The 20,927-nt window shown below is 42.9% G+C and overlaps 1 protein-coding gene and 1 pseudogene across 1 annotated transcript in view; one reads left to right on the plus strand and one right to left on the minus strand.

Moving 5' to 3' along the window:
• The first annotated feature begins 514 nt into the window (after window positions 1-514).
• HSPA4 (heat shock protein family A (Hsp70) member 4) overlaps window positions 515-20,927 on the plus strand; it is a 51,815-nt gene continuing 31,402 nt past the window's right edge. Inside the window, exons 1-4 of the mRNA XM_059174571.1 lie at window positions 515-875; window positions 13,467-13,524; window positions 14,746-14,886; window positions 16,648-16,770. Of these exons, the coding sequence (XP_059030554.1) occupies window positions 769-875; window positions 13,467-13,524; window positions 14,746-14,886; window positions 16,648-16,770 (429 nt within the window). The 5' untranslated portion in view covers window positions 515-768. The remainder of the gene's footprint in view (window positions 876-13,466; window positions 13,525-14,745; window positions 14,887-16,647; window positions 16,771-20,927) is intronic.
• Window positions 11,400-12,133, minus strand: LOC131831486 (RNA-binding protein with serine-rich domain 1-like; annotated as a pseudogene).

The following is a 20,927-nucleotide window of genomic DNA, read 5'->3' on the forward strand; positions in this document are numbered from 1 at the left end:
GCCCCTACCTAAGGCCCTCCTCTAGACCACATTTCAAGGGCGGCCTTGCCCTCCACCGACCGACCTATCCCGTAGGGACCAGAGGGGAGGGCGCTCTGGACTTTGAATACTAGCTTGCGCTGCCATTTTGGGAGCGCAACACAAATGGGGGCGCAAGTGTTCCTATCACCGGAAGTTTCTTTGATAAAGAGAAACGGCGGAAGTAGGCCAATGGCGCCTCTTCAGTATTTTGCCTCAACCCGGCTTTCCCACTTTCTTCTGTGAGGGGAGGCGCCTCACTGCTTTTTGCCGCCGTGGGGAGTCGCTGCGGCGGGCTCCATGCGCAGGCTCACTCGACCTCCCAACCATCTTTCAACCGCTGAGCCTCTTCCGAGCTTCTCCTGCCAGAACGTGACGTACGCTTGTAGTAATTGGGGGCGGAACCTCAGAAGGAAAAGCGACTGAGCCGAGGTCTCGCGAGAACATTCCTTTCCTTCTCAGTTCTCGCGCTACTGCTTTAGTCTCGTCGCGACGAGATCTTTCGAGATCTTCTCCGCCCCCGCTCCCGGCGCCCCCTCTGCGGCCGCTGAGCCGGAGCCGGCCCGAGCAGCGCTCTCCGCTGCCGCTCCCTTCCCAGGGACTTAGGCGCCCGCGAGGACTAGCTCACGTCCTCCGCTAGCCCCGGCCCTCCGGCCCACGCGGCCCTCACTCCGCGCGCCAGCTCCGCCGGGGTCCGTGTCCTGTTTCGCCGGCCGGACCTGGGCTCGAGCCCGGACTGTAGCCGGCGCCATGTCGGTGGTGGGCATAGACCTGGGCTTCCAGAGCTGCTACGTCGCTGTGGCCCGCGCCGGCGGCATCGAGACGATCGCTAATGAGTACAGCGACCGCTGCACGCCGTGAGTGTGGGCCAGTCCGGCCGCGTGCACGGGGTGGGGGTGGGGGTGGGGATGTCGCCCTTGCTCTGGTTTCCGAACCTCGCGGTTTGGGGAACACGAGCTGGGGAGTCGCCTCTGTTTGGAGCAAGGGCCCAGTGGGTGGGAACCCCCCGCTGGGTGTCAGGTCACTAGTGGCTGCGACTCCCCGTGAGGGTCTGCACCAGCGGCAAGGCCTTTACTCGGTGGCCTGCGGGTTGAGTGAGGGCTCTGAGCTGGTACTCGTACCAGCAGAGGGCAGGGGTAGGAGCTGGAGGGAAGGCAGGCCTGGGATATATAGTGTGCCGAGTTCTTGTTTTAGAGGGCAGAGTCCAGGGCCAGGGCGTACTGCCGCTTTTTCAGCCTACGACAGAGTTCGGACCTTTGCACACAGTAGGCGCGAATTAAGTTAGTTGAATTAAACGGGTTCTAGCCTTTGCTGGCGGCCTGAAGATGGAGCGGCCAGAATCCCACGTGAGTGGGGGCGGGGCAGCACCCGGAAGAGAGGGAGCTGTAGCACCGGAGAGAGGTTCGTATTCCGGCTGGAAGGCACAGCTAGCTACCAGAAAAGTACTTAATAAAGTCAGGGTCGTCCTGATGCTTTTGCGCTCACGTTGGTTTTTCACATCGTTTCAGTATGTTGAGCTATGTTGTGTCATTCTCTCTTTTCATTCTCTGCTCGTCCACACCTACAGCGTTCCACTTTCACAGTTAATACATTCCAACCAGGGTGTTGGCCGCAATTGTTAATGAATGACTCAGGGGCTCACTTTTACTTTTAGAACCTATAGTAAGTTAAGGGACCAGTGTAGACACAGCTCTAAAAAATCATGACTCACTCAGGTCTCTCCTTGGGTAGAGTATGCTTTTTGACTGTAGAGGTACTTTTCAATCCATTATCCTCTTTTGGGGAGAAATCTTTTAAGAAGCTTATTTTCTGGGTTCTCTTATTTGCCACGTGGCCTTTCCAAAGGCTTCTGTTCAAAGGCCCATTTCCCCCCCCCAGAACTTTGGTCACCCTTCCCTCACTTGGGTAGCTAAACTAGATTGCTCCCTCCAGTGAACTTGCTGCTCAGAGACTCAAAACATTTTCCTTCCACTTGTAAAATTTCTGCCCCTTATTTAGACCTGGACCAGGTGCTTCCCTGAAAATTCATCTCCCATACTAAAACGTGGTATGATGTCCCCTTCTCAATTAGTTTATAGTTTTTTTTTTTTTTTTTAAAGATTTTATTTATTTATTTGACAGAGAGAAATCACAAGTAGATGGAGAGGCAGGCAGAGAGAAAGAGAGGGAAGCAGGCTCTCTGCTGAGCAGAGAGCCCGATGCGGGACTCGATCCCAGGACTCTGAGATCATGACCTGAGCCGAAGGCAGTGGCTTAACCCACTGAGCCACCCAGGCGCCCCGTTTTTTTTTTTTTTTTTTAAGATTTTATTTATTTGCCAGAGATCACAAGTAGGCAGAGAGGCAGGTAGAGAGAGGGGGGAAGCAGGCTCTCCCCTGAGCAGAGAGCCCACTGGGCTGGCTCCATCCCAGGACCCTGGGCTCATGACCTGAGCCGAAGGCAGAGGCTTTAATCCTTTGAGCCACCCAGGCACCCGTCAATTAGTTTGTAGTTTTATTGAGAGAGAATTCACATAATGTACAGTCAACCCATTTAAAGCTACAGTTTGTTTTCAGTGTAGTCACAAAACTGCAACTATGTCCCACAATCAATTTAAAAACTTAGACCTAAAGAAATCCTGTACCCAGGGACGCCTGGGTGGGATTGAGCCCTGCATCGGGGTCTCTGCTCAGCAGGGAGCCTGCTTCCTCTCTCTGCCTGCCTCTATGCCTCCTTGTGATTTCTGTTTGTCAAATAAATAAATAAATCTTAAAAAAATATCCTGTACCCATTAGCTGTTACATACCAGTTTCCCCACATTTATAATTTATTTTATTTTACTTTCTTTACAGATTTTATTTATTTGAGAGAGACAGTGAGAGAGGGAATACAGGCGGGGGAGTGGGAGAGGGAGAAGCAGGCTTCCCGCTGAACAGGGAGCCCAATGCAGGCTGGATCCCAGGACCCTGGGATCATGACTTGAGCTGAAGGTAGATGCTTAATGACTGAGCCACCCAGGCACCCCGTATTTATAGTGTTTTTTTTTTTTTAAGATTTTTATTTATTTACGTGACAAAGATCACAAGTAGGCAGAGAGGGAGGTAGAGAGGATTGGGGGAAGCAGGCCCCCGCTGAGCAGAGAGCCCGATGTGGGGCTTGATCTCAGGACTCTGAGATCATGACCCGAGCCGAAGGCAGAGGCTTTAACCTACTGAGCCACCCAGGCCCCCCCCCTCTTTTTTTTTTTTTTTTAAGATTTATTTGAGGGAGCGTGCAGGAGAGGGGAGAAGGTCAGAGGGAGAAGCTGACTCCCGGTGGAGCTGGGAGCCCTATGCGGGACTCGATCCTGGGACTCCAGGATCATGACCCGAGCCAAAGGCAGTTGATTCACGAACTGAGCCACCCAGGTGCCCATATTTATAGTTTTTAATAGTGGTATAGTATACTGAGTTTTTTTAAGCATTGAAGGTTGTTTTTGAGCATTAATTTTTTTTAAAAGATTTTATTTATTTATTTGACAGTCAGAGATCACAGGTAGGCAGAGAGGCAGGCAGAGAGGCAGGCAGAGAGAGAGGAGGAAGCAGGCTCCCTGCTGAGCAGAGAGCCTGACGAGGGGTTTGATCCCAGGACCCTGAGATTATGACCTGAGCTGAAGGCAGCGGCTTAACCCACTGAGCCACCCAGGCGCCCCTCAGTTTTCTTTTTAAGACAAACAGCAGCTACATTAGTTTTACTGTGAATTCAATAAAAAAAAAATTAATCTTTCCAAATTGGAATTAAATTTGCATCAGTGATTAGGTGATGGGTGACTTAGATACATTATGAAATTGTGGTAAGACTACCATTTAGGGGCCCCTGGGTGGCTCAGTGGGTTAAAGCCTCTGCCTTCGGCTCGGGTCATGATCCCAGGGTTCTGGGATCAAGCCCCGAATTGGGCTCTCTGCTCAGTGGGGAGCCTGCTTCCCCCTCTCTCTGCTTCCCTCTCTGCCTGCTTGTGATCTCTGTCTGTCAAATAAATAATAAATACAGTCTTTTTTTTTTTTAAGTACCATTTAAATAATTGAAGTGATTTTCTTTTTATGTTTTCCCTTATTTTATATTTTCCAAGAACTTAAAGGGATACGATACATTGAAGTAATTCTTTTTTTTTTTTTTTTTTTTTTTTTTTTTTTTTTTAAAGATTTTATTTATTTATTTGTCAGAGAGAGAGCGAGCGAGAGCAAGCACAGGCAGACAGAGTGGAAGGCAGAGTCAGAGGGAGAAGCAGGCTCCCTGCGGAGCAAGGAGCCCGATGTGGGACTCGATCCCAGGACGCCGGGATCATGACCTGAGCCGAAGGCAGCTGCTTAACCAACTGAGCCACCCAGGCGTCCCCATTGAAGTAATTCTTGAACTATGATTTTGATTAGCTTAAATTTCATTCTTGGAATCCCTAAGTAGGAGATAGGAATGGAAAGGCTGAGTTTTGTAGTAGTCTCAGAATAGTGGATTTTGATTTCAGGTACACCGAGACTATGATGTGGGTTTGCTTTAGTGTCATAGTGGAAATGAGATTCTGTTTCTGGGGGGTCGGCTATGATGGAAGTACCTTATTTCAAATTGTGCCTGTAACAGTATTTGGATTTAGCTTTTGAGAATCCAGTTGACTCTTGTCCACAAGAGACCCTTACTTTTCACCAAAAATAGGCATTATTTTATTTTATTAGTTTTAAAGATCTTCTTTATTTATTTTGACAGAGAAATCACAAGTAGGCAGAGAGGCAGGCTGTGGGGGGGAAGCGGGCTCCCCCGCTGAGCAGAAAGCCAGATGTGGGGCTCCATCCCAGGACCTGAGATCATGACCTGAACCAAAGGCAGAGGCTTAACTCGCTGAGCCCCCCAGCCACCCCGGCTTTCTTTATTTTAGCAACTACTGAGTGCCTCCAGAATGCTAGCCATTGTGCTAAGCACTGGAGGTACTCTGAACAAATAAACAAGATCCTGCCATCATGTACATGGATGGGTTCTGGAGAAGAAGCCAGATGATAAACATGTAATTACTAACTGGTAAAGGTCCAGATGGGAAAGTACAGAATATGATGACTGGGGGACTAATTTAAATTGGATGTATGATGGAGATGAAAGGTGGTCTTAAAGAAGTGCCGTTTAAGTTAAGACCTAGAGGATGAGTAGAAATTTACGTGGAGGTGGTATGTGGGTCTAAGGAAGAGCTGATTAAGGCAGAAGGAACAGCAAGTGAGGAAGACCTGAGGCATTCACACTTGACTGCCATAACTACTCTTGAGCCACTTGCAAGAAAGGTGTGAGGTGGATTGGAGAGGAATTAGGCAGGACTTTGTAAATTATGGTAAGGATTTCTATTTAGGTGCAATTGGAGTTGATCAAGTTTGAATTTTAAAAATATAATTAGCTTTTTTTTTTTTGTGGAGAATGGGTTTATCTGAGAAGGGGAAGAGAAGAAGTAGGGTGTTGCTTAGCTTATGGCAGTATTTAGTCTATGTGGGAGTTAATGTTCTCTACTAGTGTAGTAGCATGGGAGGGAAGTGTGGGCGGTTCTGAGATAAACTTTGTGGAGTAGGAGCATCCATGTTGATGAATTTGATCATAGGCTTTGGAATCAGATAAGAATCCTATTTTTATATTTAGTGGGTTTATTATAGTTGAAGGGGTATAACCTTAAAGCTTTGGAATGAAAGTGTTAATAATGGAGTGCCAAACATTACTGAAGGATGGGGCTCTACTTTCCAAAAAGAAGAATTACTTACGAAATAATTTCTGTGTGTGAATTGTTTATATTACTATTTTAATGGATTTAGTTTCTGATAAAACGGTATATTAGGAGGGGCACCTGGGTGGCTCAGTGGGTTTAAAGCCTCTGCCTTTGGCCCAGGTCATGATCCCAGAGTCCTGGGATGGAGCCCAGAGCCTTCCATTGGGCTCTCCGCTCAGCAGGGAGCCTGCTTCCTCCTCTTTCTGCCTGCTTCTCTGCCAACTTGTGATCTCTGTCAAATAAATAAATAAAATCTTTAAAAAACAAAAAAACCCCCAGTATATTAGGAATTTGAAGGGTTGAAAATGTCTGTTATTAGCTACCTTTGAGAGAGCAGAAGCTTAAAGTATGTACTTTCTGGTTAACTGGAAGAGTAACATCTTTTATTTATTTAATTTTTAATTTTCAATTTTTTTTTTTTTAAGATTTTATTTATTTACTTGACAGAGATCACAAGCAGCCAGAGAGGCAGGCAGAGAGAGAGGAGGAAGCAGGCTCCTTGCTGAGCAGAGAGCCCGATGCGGAGCTTGATCCCAGGACCCCAAGAGCATGACCTGAGCCGAAGGCAGCGGCTTAACTCACTGAGCCACCCAGGCGCCCCTAATTTTCAATTTTTTAAAAAAGATTTTACCCATTTATTTGATAGAGATCACAAGTTGGCAGAGAGGCAGGCAGAGAGAGGGGGAGGCAGGCTTCCCACGGAGCAGAGAGCCCGATGAGGGCTTGATCCCAGGACTCTGGGATCATGTCCTGAGCCGAAGACAGAGGCTTTAACCCACTGGGAGATTAACATCTGATACCTAACTTGTGCAAGAAAAGTATTCCTGTGAAGTAAATATTTTTACATGCTGTGTAGAGCTAAGTACAGCAGTAGGTTTTGAGTTTTTTGGATTCAAAGAAAAGGAAAGTTGATTTATTTATTTTATTTTTTTAAAAGATTTTTTAAATTTATCTGACAGATCACAAGTAGGCAGAGAGGCAGAGAGAGAGAGGAGGGGAAGCAGGCTTCCTGCTGAGCAGAGAGCCCGATGTGGGACTCTATCCCAGGACCCTGGGATCATGACCTGAGCTGAAGGCAGAGGCTTAACCCACTGAGCCACCCAGGTGCCCTGGAAAGTTGATTTATTGACTCAAGTTTGGATTGCTTACACCATTTTCTTTCATATGTCTAATTGTAGAAGTTCTGAAAGTAGTTCCTTAGAATCATTTAAGAGCTAAAATACAATCTAGAATGCAAAATTGGTAAAATGATAATCGACAGGAACTTTGTCATTAGGTTCTTAATTAGATTTTCTAAATTAAAACATTTTTTTCTTGACTTAGTTGTTGTAACAGTAAAAAACACTAAAGTGCTGAAGTTTCTTGTCCTTCTCATTTTTGCTGTTTGTTGTGTATCCTTGTGTATCTTTTTCCAGACTTCTACAACTATATATGGTGGTGGGTGGGTATGTTTAAAGAAACAGGAACATACTATATTGTGTAAATTTTCTTTACATATATTTTAGACTTCTTTCAGAGTCAGTAAATATAAACCTGTCTTCTTGAATGTAATATTCTTTTTTTTTTTTTTTTTTTTTTTTTTTTTAAAGATTTTATTTATTTATTTGTAAGAGAGAGAGAGAGTGAGAGCAAGCACAGGCAGACAGAGTGGAAGGCAGAGTCAGAGGGAGAAGCAGGCTCCCTGCGGAGCAAGGAGCCCGATGTGGGACTCGATCCCAGGATGCTGGGATCATGACCTGAGCCGAAGGCAGCTGCTTAACCAACTGAGCCACCCAGGCGTCCCTTGAATGTAATATTCTTTATTATGGTTGTAACCCCCCCCCCCACAGGTTATTTCTAACTTTTGTAATTACAGGTTGTTAATTGAACAGTAGTCTTTTATACTTGGGTTTACTTGTTAATATTTTTATTTCTTTTTTTTTTTTTTTAGAGATTTTATTTATTTATTTGACAGACAGAGATCACAAGTAGGCAGAGAGGCAGGCAGAGAGAGAGGAGGAAGCAGGCTCCCCGCTGAGCAGAGAGCCCGATGCGGGGCTCGATCCCAGGACCCTGAGATCATGACCTGAGCCGAAGGCAGCAGACCAAACCACTGAGCCACCCAGGCGCCCCAGTTACTATTTTTATTTCTGTTGGATAGAGCTTGACGTGAATTTGCTAGGGCAGAGAATATATAGTTGACCCTGTACATCATTGTGGGGTTTGAGACGCTGACTTTTGTGCAGTTGGAAACCTGTGTATAGAAACTTTTGATTCCAAAAAACTGAACCACCAGTATCCTGCTGTTGACCAGAAGCCTTACTGACAGTGTAAATGGTCGATTAACACATATTCTGTATATGTATTCTATCCTGTATTCTTTTTTCTTACAAATGTGAAGCTGTGCCTTTTGAGGATCTGTGTTGATTGTAGCTGTTCAAAACATCCCATTAGAATGTGCATAAATATTGGGTCAATAGTATCTCTTACCCGTGAAAGGGAGAACAGTGTTATTCTCTGGCCTAAAAAGATTATTTCTGGGGCTTACAGATTACAACAGGGGAGTTTTGAACTTTATTTATTTATTTGTTAAAGATTTTGTTTATTTATTTGACAGAGATCGGGTAGGCAGAGAGGCAGGCAGATAGAGAAGGGGAAGCAGGCTCCCTGCTGAGCAGAGAGCCTGATGTGGGGCCCGATCCCAGGACCCTGGAATCATGACCTGAGCGGAAGGCGAGGCTTTAACCCACTGAGCCACCCAGGTGCCCCTTGAACTTAATTTAAATTAGCTTCCTGTAATACCAACCTGTATTAGGGAGTGGAGGGAAAGTAATGCCAGTTAGGTAGCAAGTGTCTGTTTTTAACAGCATTGACTTGGAATTGTGTGGCATAGAGAGGAAGTGAAAGTAAAAAGATTCCTGCTGTCTAGAGATAGAACCATTCTAGGTGGAAATATGAGTGATATAAAGCAGTGGTAGATAGAATAAGAACAGTCATGGATGGGTTGTTAAGTACAGACTGAAAGTGTCAGTGTGGAGGAAAGTGATGAGGAGTGTCCGTGGGGAGGGGAGTGATGAGGAAAGGCAGGGGTGGGACTTGAACACATAGGATTAAAATACATGGATGAAAGATTTGGGATGGTCTATGTGAAGGTATAGAAGTAGGAATAAATCTAATTGGCTTGCTAGGCAGTAGAAAAATAGAAAATAGAAAAATGTGGGATTTGGAGTCCGGTAGTCCTGATTTTGAATCTTGGATGCTTATATTTACCAGTTATTTTTCTGGATGCATTAACTTGGCTTGAATCAGATCTTCATTTATAAAATTGGACAAATAATAGTTCTTCTCTCTGAGTATTTGGGAAAATCAAGCATAGGTTGCTAAGCACATAAGACATATGAAAGGTGTATGAAAGGTGTGGGAGCTTGACCTGCTTGGTTGAAAGAGAGGCTTCCTGCCCTAAAGTTTGGATGCAGGCTAGGTGCACATTTTTAATGTTGCTGGCGAGTGGGGAGTAGTAGATAAGTTTCTTTATTATTATCTTGTTCCATGTAAAAATCCTAGTGGAGTAATTCAGCCATTGAAGATTTTTTGATCATATTCTTTTTGTTTTGTTTTTTTAAAGATTTTATTTATTTATTTGACAGGGAGAGGTACAGTGAGAGAGGGAACACAGCAGGGGGAGTGGGAGAGTGAGAGGGAGAGGGAGAAGCAGGCCTCCCACTGTGCAGGGAGCTAGATGCCGGCTTGATCCCAGGACCTCGGGATCATGACCTGAGCTGAAGGCAGGCACTTACTGACTGAGCCATGCAGGCACCCCTCAGATTGTATGTTGAGGAGACACAAACTGAATTGAGGGTATTTAGCTTATTATTACTTTTTTAAGGATTTATTATATTTATTAGAATAGCGTAGGACTATTTACTTAAATGCTTATGGTGGCCGTCCATGGTGGGGGTGGGGGTTGTGGAATTACAGATACTGTTTCTTTTCTTTGTCATATTTTTTGTTTTCTGATTTTCTGCAAAGAGCTTATACTAACTGGAAAGCACTGGCCTAGGTTCTAAAATGGGCTCTAATATTTGACTTCATCTTTTGGCCTTTCTTCACATTTAAATATTATGTTTTCTTACGTAAAGCTTTTATTTTTAAAAACCCTTCAGTTTGTGTAATTTGACATATTACCCTCATTCAGTTGTTCTTTGTGAATGAAAGGACTTTTATTCCTCATGGGTAGATGATTTTGATGATGGCGGACTGGATTTTAATGGATAGTTTGGGGAGGTGAAGCAGAACTTTCATGGCAAACTAGTTAGTATATTTTTGTATGAAACTCAGACCAGGGCTTCAGTGGCGCAATAATAATGGCTAGTATTTTATTTTATTATTTATGATGTGCCAGTCTCTCATATAAACCCTTTAAAAGGGGATCAACATAGGCCACCTTGGTGGCTCAGTTAAGTGTTCAACTCTTGATTTCACCTCAGGTCACAATCTCAGGGCTGTGAGCTATAATTTGAACTGAGACAAACTTTTATTTAGCTCTTCAAGATGTTCAGAGCAGTTCTTACTACTGTGAGGGGCTCAGTGCTGGGCATGGAGCCTGCTTAAGATTTTCTTTCCCTTTCCCTCTGCCCCAAACTTGCTCTGAAAAAGTATATGTATATATAGTAGAAGTTGATCAACACATTTAATTTTTATAGGCGGTATATGACGTAGGTGCTGTAATTTCCCCTATTTTGTTTATTTTTATTTTTTTTCCTGGTCTTCATTCATATCCTTGGTTTATTCAACACAGTCCTTTCAGACTGTACAACAAAGTGTAAACACCGCACTACCTAAAATGCTAGAAGTTTATAAGACTCAAAACAAAAAATTTGTAGTATTGACTGTACAATGTAAGCCAGAAAAGCAGTGTTTATGTTGCCAATGTCACCTGCAAGACCCCCATGAAGAATAGGTGGATCAGAGGGGCCTGGGATGACCCTGCACAGCTGGTTCTCAACTTGCTCATCAATTAGAGAGAGAAAGGGAGACCTGGGATGTGGGTGTGTGTGCATGAGTACATGTAAAAATAGAACATTTTTGGTAACTAACATGGAGTGTTTAATCCTAGAGGATGGGACCAGGAGAGCAGGGCCAGGCTAGCAGGAACAGCAGCTGCATTTTCCTGAGACACTTTCTCCTTTTCCTTAGATACTCTGCAGACCAACAAGCAAGGCCATGATTAGGCCACCAGACTAGACCCTGTACCTGCAGGCTGGGACCACACTGCTACCCTGTGTCCCTGCTGGCTTTGCCACTAAATTGATTCTAAGAAGCTGAAAATGTGGGAGCTTTCTAGCCAGAAACTGGAGAGCATCTTTACAGGCTCAACCCCAAACCAGTAACACTCCTGCAGCTGGAACTTTGCTTTCAGAGAGTATATCTCAGTTACTGTCTTCAAAGTTTTCCTGAGTGAGGAATTTGTTTCTTACCAAATGCTCCTTTGACCAGAAAAGTGACCAGACTGAAGTGGATAAAATAGAAGTTACAGGACACAGAGCTTCCATGGCTCTATTTATTGGGAGGAATTGGAGCTGGAGTGGCTACTGTGGCAGCAGCCAGGGGAGTGACATTGCCCCGTGCACAGTGGGGCTACCCCTCTGGGAACTCAATCTCTGATCCATGGGCATGACTGGCGCCATGTGAGGGGTGGTGGCAGCATTTTCCTTGGAGTGCTGAATTGCCTTGGCTGCGGTGTAGGCCAGGGAGCCAGCACAGTGGTGATAGTGATCTCCTGGCCATTGATTTGTCCTCCATCCTTGTCCTTAAGCACCTTTTCGGTCTCATCTCTATCTTCTGATTCCACATATGCATAGCTTTTAGACAGATAGGGCGGGGGAAGGGAGACAACCTTTTACAGGTATGTCAGTCCTGTTAATTTTCCCAGAGGTGGGGAAAATCTCGATGTGGTCCCTGCTCACATTCCTAGTGAGCCTCCTGATGTACACTTCGACTGGTTTAGGGGAATAAGTCCACTTTTTCCTTTCCTTTCATCTCTTTTGGGTGGTTTGGATTTGGAGTGGGAAAGCCCTTTGTTGTCGTGCCAGTACCCAGAGGTACTGGTTGAGAGCTAGAGTTGCTGCTGGAATTGGAGCTGTAGGACATGCTGGAACTTCCTCAGCAGTTGGACCCAGAGCCACTGCTCAAGCCTGTGCTGGTGCCAGAGATAGGGTTGGACTGCGACCTGGTGCTGCTACCACCCCTGCAGGAGTTCTTTTTCTTGCGAGTTTTATCCCTGTCGCCATCCTTCTCACTCCATTTCTTGGGGGCCCCTTTCTCTTCAGCATGATCCTTGGACTTCTCATCAGCGTGATCTTTGTGTTTGATAGGAGAGGGAGCCATCTCCCCACCTCTCCTCAGCTGTTAAGGTTGATACCCTAATTTTCCCCATTTTAGAGTTGAGCGGATAGGATTTCAGAGAGATTAAGCAACAGAATTCACACCGCTAGAAAGGCAGAGAAAGGATTTGGACAGATTTATACTGATTCTGCAGTCAACTCTTGACTGCCAGTGTATTCAAATCCGTAGTCGATGACAAAGTGGAAAAGTAAGGATTTTCTTCAGTGCAATAGGCTTACTGTTACAGAATTTTTTTTTTAGAATTTAAGAGTTGCTTTGTAGTGAAAGGATATTGATGTTTTCTTATACAGTATAAAGCGTGGACTTTCCCCATACTTTGCAGGAGTTATACTTTGTTTGAGGCATTGTTTGTTGTATCGTATGATGAAGATGGACATTGCAGTAGTGGCAGTCGATTATTTTGTAAAAGTGGTAACTGTAGGGTGTGTGTGTGTGAGCCAAAACAGGATGAATACAATTGACTCTTGAATAATTTTGGGGTTATAAGTGACAATTCCCTGTGTAGTTGAAAATTTACATGTAACTTGACTAACCAAAAACTTGCCTGCTAAGAGTGTACTGTTGACTGGCAGCCTTACTGATAACAGAAAAAATTGAATAACACGTTCTGTATATGTATTATATACTATAGTCTTACAATAGGGAAGAGGAAGTATATTTACAGTATGATATCACAAAATACCCATGTTACAAGTAGGCCCTCACAATTCAAACCAGTGTTGAATTTGAACTGAGACCAACTTTTATTTAGCTTTTCAAGAGGTACAAAGCAATTTTTACTACTGTTAAGGCAGATGTAGATTTACCAGACTTCAAGGGAGAATATTACCTAGAGCCACTCTGTATAGTAGAATATACATTGAGAAGGAGGTATTCTGTATCCAATTCTAATAAATTTTAAGAGAGAAAAATGATTTGAGTTTTACTTTAGGGCCATTGGGAAGGCCTCACAAAGTGGGTAATCCTGCTGGAGAGTGAGTGAGATATAGAAGGACCTGGAGCATTTCAGGTGGCAAAAGTGGTCTGAGCAAAGCAGGAGGATGGGAAGACTAAGTTGTGTTGGTTCACTGTGCCTGAGATGCAGGTGGAAAGTATGGTTGGGGTTGGGATAGTAAGGGGCCTTAGGTTCCACAGTTAGGCATTCTCATGGATGGTTTTACTCAGTAGAGAGGTCAAAATCAGAGACTTCTTGTGTACTTTTACAATATGTGGCTTTTAGCTAAGGCTCAGATGCTTGTTATGGTGATGTTGTCCTGTTGGATGTAATGTTTCAGTAAGGTTTGGTGCTTAAATGTTTTTTTTTTCCCCTCCCTAGGGCTTGCATTTCTTTTGGTCCTAAGAATCGTTCAATTGGAGCAGCAGCTAAAAGCCAGGTAGAGTTTTGATTTTTCTTTCCTAAAATGACTTATTTTCTCTGCTTTGTCCATCTTTTTCTCTTCGGCAACTATTTCAGTGCCCATTATGTGCCTAATACGACAGTCGCTAGGTGACCAGCTGAGAAACAGACCTGATCCCTAGTTTCCTGTGCTTGAGTGAGAAGCACATAGCTTTTTATAGGTATTAGCTGTATAGCTATTAGCTCATTAGCATAAGCAGGAGCCCCTGGTTGGCTTCCTTGGTTAAGCTTCTGCTCTCAATCCAGCTCAGGTCTTGGTCGCGGTCATTTTGGAAGTTACATGTGCTCCCTTTAGCCAAACATCACTATTAGTATCTTTTTTTTTTTTTTTTTAAAGATTTTATTTATTTATTTGACAGAGAGAAATCACAAGTAGTCGGAGAGGCAGGCAGAGAGAGAAAGAGGGAAGCAGGCTCCCTGCCGAGCAGAGAGCCCGATGCTGGACTCGATCCCAGGACCCTGAGATCATGACCTGAGCCGAAGGCAGCGGCTTAACCCACTGAGCCACCCAGGCGCCCCCACTATTAGTATCTTAATGTATAACCTTCTGTACGGGTTTAAATGCTTCTCCCACTCCAAAAGTGAGATCCTACCATACAGATAACTTGTATTCCAACTTTCTAAAACAATGCTACCCACTATATGGATATATTTATTTGCCCAGTCTTCTGTTAATTGATTGTCTAGGCTGTCTCCAGTCTTCTGCTGTTGTAAATAGTATTTGGTCACTATCTTTTTACATTTATCTTTATGTACTTACTGTCTTTTTTTCCTGCAAAGTTCCTTCTACGAGAATTTCTGAATTGGTATTGCTAAATTGACTCCTGGAAAGTTTGAATCACAAATTATGGTAAAACTGTAATTTTTAAAAGTTAAAACTCATGTAAATGTTAATGAGAAGTTTAAGAAAAGAAGAATACCTTCGTACATGTACAGTGACCCGTTTTTAATGGAGAATTAGGATAAGCTGGGCTCTAGTGCCATCCTTGCCACTGTGGTCTGAACAAGCCGGTTGTTCCTCACTTCATACGTGAGCAGGCATCATGCAGAAAGGTATAGTGCTAAAGAAAATGAAATTTAGAAGGAAACCTTGGAGTTAAAACACTGCTAGTTTAATCTGAGGCTATTGAATTTTTTTTCCTCCTAATTTAATTGCTATTAGTCTTTTTACTCTGATTCTGATGTTCTTTATTTTTAGGTAATTTCCAATGCAAAGAACACAGTCCAGGGATTTAAAAGATTCCATGGCCGAGCATTCTCTGATCCATTTGTGGAAGCAGAAAAATCTAACCTTGCATATGATATTGTGCAGCTGCCCACTGGTTTAACAGGGATAAAGGTAAAGTCTCAAAGTCTAAAGTGCCTTAAAATTAAAATACAGTGTTTTATTATATCAGGTCAATATATCTGTACCATTTGGAGTTCAAGTTGTGAAAATGTTCACAAGTGTTTAGGAGAAGGTTGGGTAGGAAAGACCATTTGGCCTTTTTGAATAATCTGGATTTTGATTGGGAGCGAATACTGTTAAAATGGGTTGGATAGCAGGGTAGTGGTAGTTTGAAGATAACATTGTCATTGCTGCTTGTATTGTTTACTGATAGATCAGTCTTTCTGGTGTGATTTTAGTGAATGACTTCTGGGATGCCATGCATAGAACTTAACACTTCACAGTTACTAACCAGATGTGTGGTCATACTCTTGACAGTAGCGCTTAGGTTGGAAAGAGGTGTTTTGGGGAAAATGGAATTTAGCCTTTGCTATCTCTGGGACATCTAGAAGAGTTTGTGAAGCATACAGCGAACTGATCCTACAAAAGAGGCAACTGAGATTAACAAGGGGGGGATTTGGTGCTTGAGATACCGCATTTGGAGAAGTCAGGATTGTGGGACCGGGCTCAAAAGCCAAGAGATGATGAGAATTTTGAGAAAAAAGGTAGTGAGTTGTGCTATTGAGTCCTCAGTTGAATTTAGAAGTGAAGTATTCTGATAACGGGAGAATGATGACTGACTAGGTTTACTGAAGATATCTGTGGCAATGATCTCAGAAGAGTTTGAATGGCTGGTAATGGATACTCTGGAATACAGGAGAAGGAAAAAGGGGAAAAAAAGGAGGTGAGTAGATGGAGGATACTTATAGGCAGGAAAGAAATAGGATTAGGTATTGGCAGATTTAGTCTAAAGCATTGTAAGAGCCAAAGAAGAAAGAGATGAGGGAGAAGATCTGGGGAACAAGTAGATCCGAGTACAAAAGTGGAGGAATAGACTAAGAATTAAGCAGATAGCAGGGAAGAAGAGGCTCATGGTGAGGGGTGCTTTACCATCTTTATCATACAATAAAGTAAGGGACTACTAGATTCTGAATCAGAATAAATTAGGATTGGGCTCAGAAGTGAAGAGTTTAAGAGAAGGTGGTGTTCAGGTTCATTTGGAGCAGCTGCTGAGAGAAGAGAGTTATGTTTTCAGGTGTGGATTATATTTGGGGACTATAGGCATGTGGGATGGGGCTTGTCTGAGCCAGACTTTGAGCATTTAAAGTTTGTAGCCCTTCTCCAAATTGCATACTTTTATGCAAGGTAGGATATCTTGAAGCTTTTTTTTATTTATCCTCTAAATGAAGTATTTATTGGGTCAGGTTTGTTCTAAGTCTTGGGCCTACAGCAGTAAACAAAGTGACAAAAACTGTGACCTCAGGCTAGACTGGATCCTAATTTTGGAAATGATCCTAAAGTCAACACGGTAAACAAAGTAAAACCCACCTAGTATACCAGGTGGCAGAGTGTCCACCACCAGACCTGTTTATGGAGGTGCAGTGTGGGCCATGGTGAGCTCTACAAGTTTGTTTCTGCACAAGAGATCTCAGTTTTTGTTGGTGGTCACAGCATGCTGTTTACATAATGGTTCTTATCTTCAGGTATTGGTGTTTGATAAACATGTTAAAAAAATGCTAAAAGTGACCTTCAAGTTGTTATTGCTTCCCAGACTAGTGCTCTTCAGTTCTTTCTTGAGATACTGTTCCATTGATGATGTGTTAGACATGCACATTTTAGGCTTTTAGATCATGAAAAACTCGAATAAGTTTAGATCCTTTTGGTTTATTGCAGGTGAAATATATGGAGGAAGAGCGAAATTTTACTACAGAGCAAGTGACTGCTATGCTTTTGTCCAAACTGAAGGAGACTGCAGAAAGTGTTCTTAAGAAGCCTGTTGTGGACTGTGTTGTTTCGGTGAGTTTGATCCCTGTGTTTTACTGGGGACTTAAGAAGTAGAGACAAGGGCGCCTGGGTGGCTCAGTGGGTTAAGCCACTGCCTTCGGCTCAGGTCATGGTCTCAGGGTCCTGGGATCGAGTCCCTCATCGGGCTCTCTGCTCAGCAGGGAACCTGCTTCCTCCTCTCTCTCTCTGCCTGCCTCTCTGCCTACTTGTGATCTCTCTCTGTCAAATAAATAAATAAAATCTTAAAAAAAAAAAAAAGTAGAGACAAGAATGTTGTCAGTTGCAAATAAAATTGCTTTTTGCCTTCGATTATAGAGATTATTTTAATAATTCATCAAACTAGTCTTCCATTTTTTTGAGTATTCTTTTCTGCCCCCTAGTTTTTACTCAGCTCTTCTCTGTTTTTTTCCCTGTTTGAAGGCTTACCTCAAAACCCACTGCCCCTGGATTCCTTTTAATACCTCGCCTAGTGCCTGGCATGTGATAGCCACTTGTTTGTTGAATTAGTTGGATATCCACAATTAGAAACGTTTTCTTCATTTCATTGTCTGTATTTTTGCTTGTCCTGTGTTTAGAACTAAAGGCAGGGCAGCAGTAGACAAATCTTGTCTTTTCCATATTCCCCTCCCCTTTAAAAAAAAAAAAAGATTTTATTTATTTATTTGTTAGGGGGAGAGAGAGCACGCGAGCGAGCACGAGCACAGGCAGACAAAGTGGTAGGCAGAAGCAGAGGGAGAAGCAGGCTCCCCGCTGAGCAAGGAGCCCGATGTGGGACTTGATCCCAGGACACTGGGATCATGACCTGAGCCAAAGGCAGCCGCTTAACCAACTGAGTCACCCAGGTATCCCATTCCATATCCCTTTTAAGATGAAAGCCTGACTTTATGGTTTTATGCTGGTAGGACAATGGCATCCTTAGGAACTGTTGAAATTTGGGTGGATTTATTAGCTTTGCAGTGGAATCTCCTGTTCTGCAGTTGTTAATATTAATATCTTAGTTCCTTGGTCTTTTTTTGTCTTTGTATTGGTGTATTCATTGGCAAAGCAAGGGCTGTTAGGTGACTTTTTTACCCTGTAGTCTGTTGTCAGGTAGATTTCCTTTGTTCTTGGTTATCTAGTAAAGTAGAACTGACATTTGTTAGGAAGAATTTGGATTATGGTTGTGTGCTATATTCTGGGGACGCAAAGAATAAAAAGGTGCTACTTTTCATAAGAGCTCATATTTAATGCAGGCTTTGTGTTTCTTAGATGCATTTCTTTCTTTCCCTAACTATTATATTTTTAACCTAGTGCCCTAACTTTGATTCTCAGTTATGCTCAGTATAGAAGTGAAACTCATGTACAATGGCAGAATGCCCAAGTGGGTTTTCCAGCATTTGAGATCAAGTCAAAAGGTGATGTATTAAGTCATGTGTTAGGGGTCCTCATGACTATACTGAATTTCAGTGACTTTTTGGGGAGAATTTGTAGAACTCAACATATTGCTATACCTATGGCTAAGATTTATTACGGTGAGAAGATACAAAGCAGAATCAACAAAGGGAAAGGTACAGGGGCAGTTTCTGGAGGAAACCAGGCACAAACTTCTAAAAATCCCCTTCCAGGAGAGTCGTACTGGATGCACTTAATTCTTCTAGTAATACCTGACAAGTTCTGCCTGAGCCTAGGAGTCCAGGGTTTCTAACTGGAGGTCAGTCATTTAGGTACCTTGTGCCTAACCCATACCAAAAGTCTAGACTTCCAGAAGGAAAGTAGCTATGTAGCACAAATTATGTTGTACAAAAGTTTAAGTGTAGTAAGCCTCTCTTGTCTTTTAGGGAAAATTTTCTTTCTGTTTAGTGACCTGTTTATCATTTAAGTTCCTCAGTGCTGGAAAAGAGCTAACCTTTTCATCAGGCCTCTCTAAGGATAGCTGCCTCTGGCCTCTATGTAAACTCTGCTACACATTGACTACCCTAGCTCTTGGCTATTATGGTATGTCTCATTGCTATACAAATAGAGCTTGGGGGTATTTTGCTTTATTTATGAATTGATCATTGTTAAAACATAAATTTCATTTTTTGCAAAGGTAGCCCCAGTGTTCACAAATAAAACGCATGCACCCCTCTGCTTACCTAGAAGGAAGTTTTTTCTTCCCACATGTTACTAATTTTATTACTTGGTTACACATCTTTCCAGACATTTTTGTGTATCCAAGTAAATATGATATATATACTTTTTTAGTTTCATTTCTCTTTTGATCAGTTTTAGACACTTTATCTTTTATATCTTAGTGGTAAAGAAGGGCTTTGTTCTTTCCAGTGGCTGCAGAGTATTCCAGTTGATGCATGTACTGAAATCTCTTTAGTCTTTTTTTTTTTAAAAGATTATTTATTTATTTGTCAGAGACACAGCGAGAGAGGGAGCACAAGCAGAGGGAGAGGGAGAAGCAGGCTTCCCGCCGAGCAGGGAGCCTGATGGCAGGGTTCAATCCCAGAACCCTGGGATCATGACCTGAGCCGAAGGCAGATGCTTATGACTGAGCCACCCAGGCGCCCCTCTTTAGCCTATTTTTGTTGGACCTGCGGTTGCTGCTGCTGCTGCTTTTTTTTTTTTTAAATTTACATATTTTATTTTACTTTTTTAAAGATTTATTTGAGAGCGTGTGATGTGAGTGGGAGGAGGAGCAGAGGGGAGAGAATCCCGTGGTGGGGGGGCAGACTCCTGAGTACAGAGCCCAGCATGGGGCTTGAGCACACAAACATGAGTTCATGACCTGAGCTGAAATAAAGAGTTGTAAGGTAAACTGACTGAGCCACCAAACTGCGCCCCTCCTTTTTTTTTTTTAAAATTGTAAAGAATTAAAAAAAAAAATTGCTGTTGCTTTGAATAAACTTTAACAGGTAAGATTTTGCTTTTATGTGATAGTTTATAGGACTTAGTGGTTAAATTCCTAGTAGTACAATGCTAGGACAAAGGGTATGTGTATTTGTGATTCTTGTTACAAGATTTTGTTTGTTTATTTGTCAAAGAGAGAGCACTGGAGTACAGGCAGGGGGAGTGGCAGGCAGAGGGAGAAGCAAGCTCCCCATTGACCAAGGAGCCCAGTGCGGGACTCAGTCTCAGAAACCTGGGATCATAACCTGACCTGAGCTGAAAGCAGAGGCTTTACCAACTGAGCTGCCCAGGCGTCCAATGTATTTGTAATTTTAACCACAGTTGTTTAATTGCCCTTTAAAGAATTTGTACTCATGCTTCTTCCTGCAGTGTATAAGAGGACTTGTTGGATAACAGCCTCACCAGCACAGCTTATTGGGGTGTTAGCTAATTCTCTAATAGGTGAATAATGCTATGAAAGTGTATGTCATTTTAATGTTTCATTCTTTAGGTGAAGTTGAAAACATTTTAAAATTTAAGAGCCCTTCTGCATTTCTTTCCTGTAAAACATTCCTGTTTGCTCATTTTGAGTTTATGGGTCTACCTTTTGATTGGTGGTTCTTCATATATATTAGAGAGATTAGCTCTATCAATTTATGTTACGAGTTCCAAGTATTTATCCCTTTTTATTTTTAATTTTTATGAGTCAAATATATTAATCTTTATGAAAAACTGTTTATATTTGACATACAGTATAACATTAGTTTCAGGGTACATCCTAGTAATTTGACAAGTTTATACATTATATTGTGTTCACCACAGTGTAGTTACCATCTGTCTTGTTACATTGCTGTTCAAATATATATATATATTTTTAATTTTTATTATTATTATTTTTTTATTTTTTATTTTATTTTATTTTTTTTAAGATTTTATTTATTTATTTGACAGAGAGAAATCACAAGTAGATGGAGAGGCAGGCAGAGAGAGAGAGGGAAGCAGGCTTCTCCGCTGAGCAGAGAGCCCGATGCGGGACTTGATCCCAGGACTCTGAGATCATGACCTGAGCCGAAGGCAGCGGCTTAACCCACTGAGCCACCCAGGCGCCCCTATATATATATATTTTTTAAAGATTTTATTTATTTATTTGACAGATCACAAGTAGGCAGAGAGGCAGGCAGAGAGTGAGAGAGGAGGAAGCAGGCTCCCCGCTAAGCAGAGAGCCCGATGTGGGGCTCGATCCCACAACCCTGGGATCATGACCTGAGCCGAAGGCAGAGGCTTTAACCCACTGAGCCACCCAGGCGCCCCGC

The sequence above is a fragment of the Mustela lutreola genome, chromosome 5, assembly GCF_030435805.1.
Source record: "Mustela lutreola isolate mMusLut2 chromosome 5, mMusLut2.pri, whole genome shotgun sequence".
NCBI lineage: Eukaryota > Metazoa > Chordata > Mammalia > Carnivora > Mustelidae > Mustela > Mustela lutreola.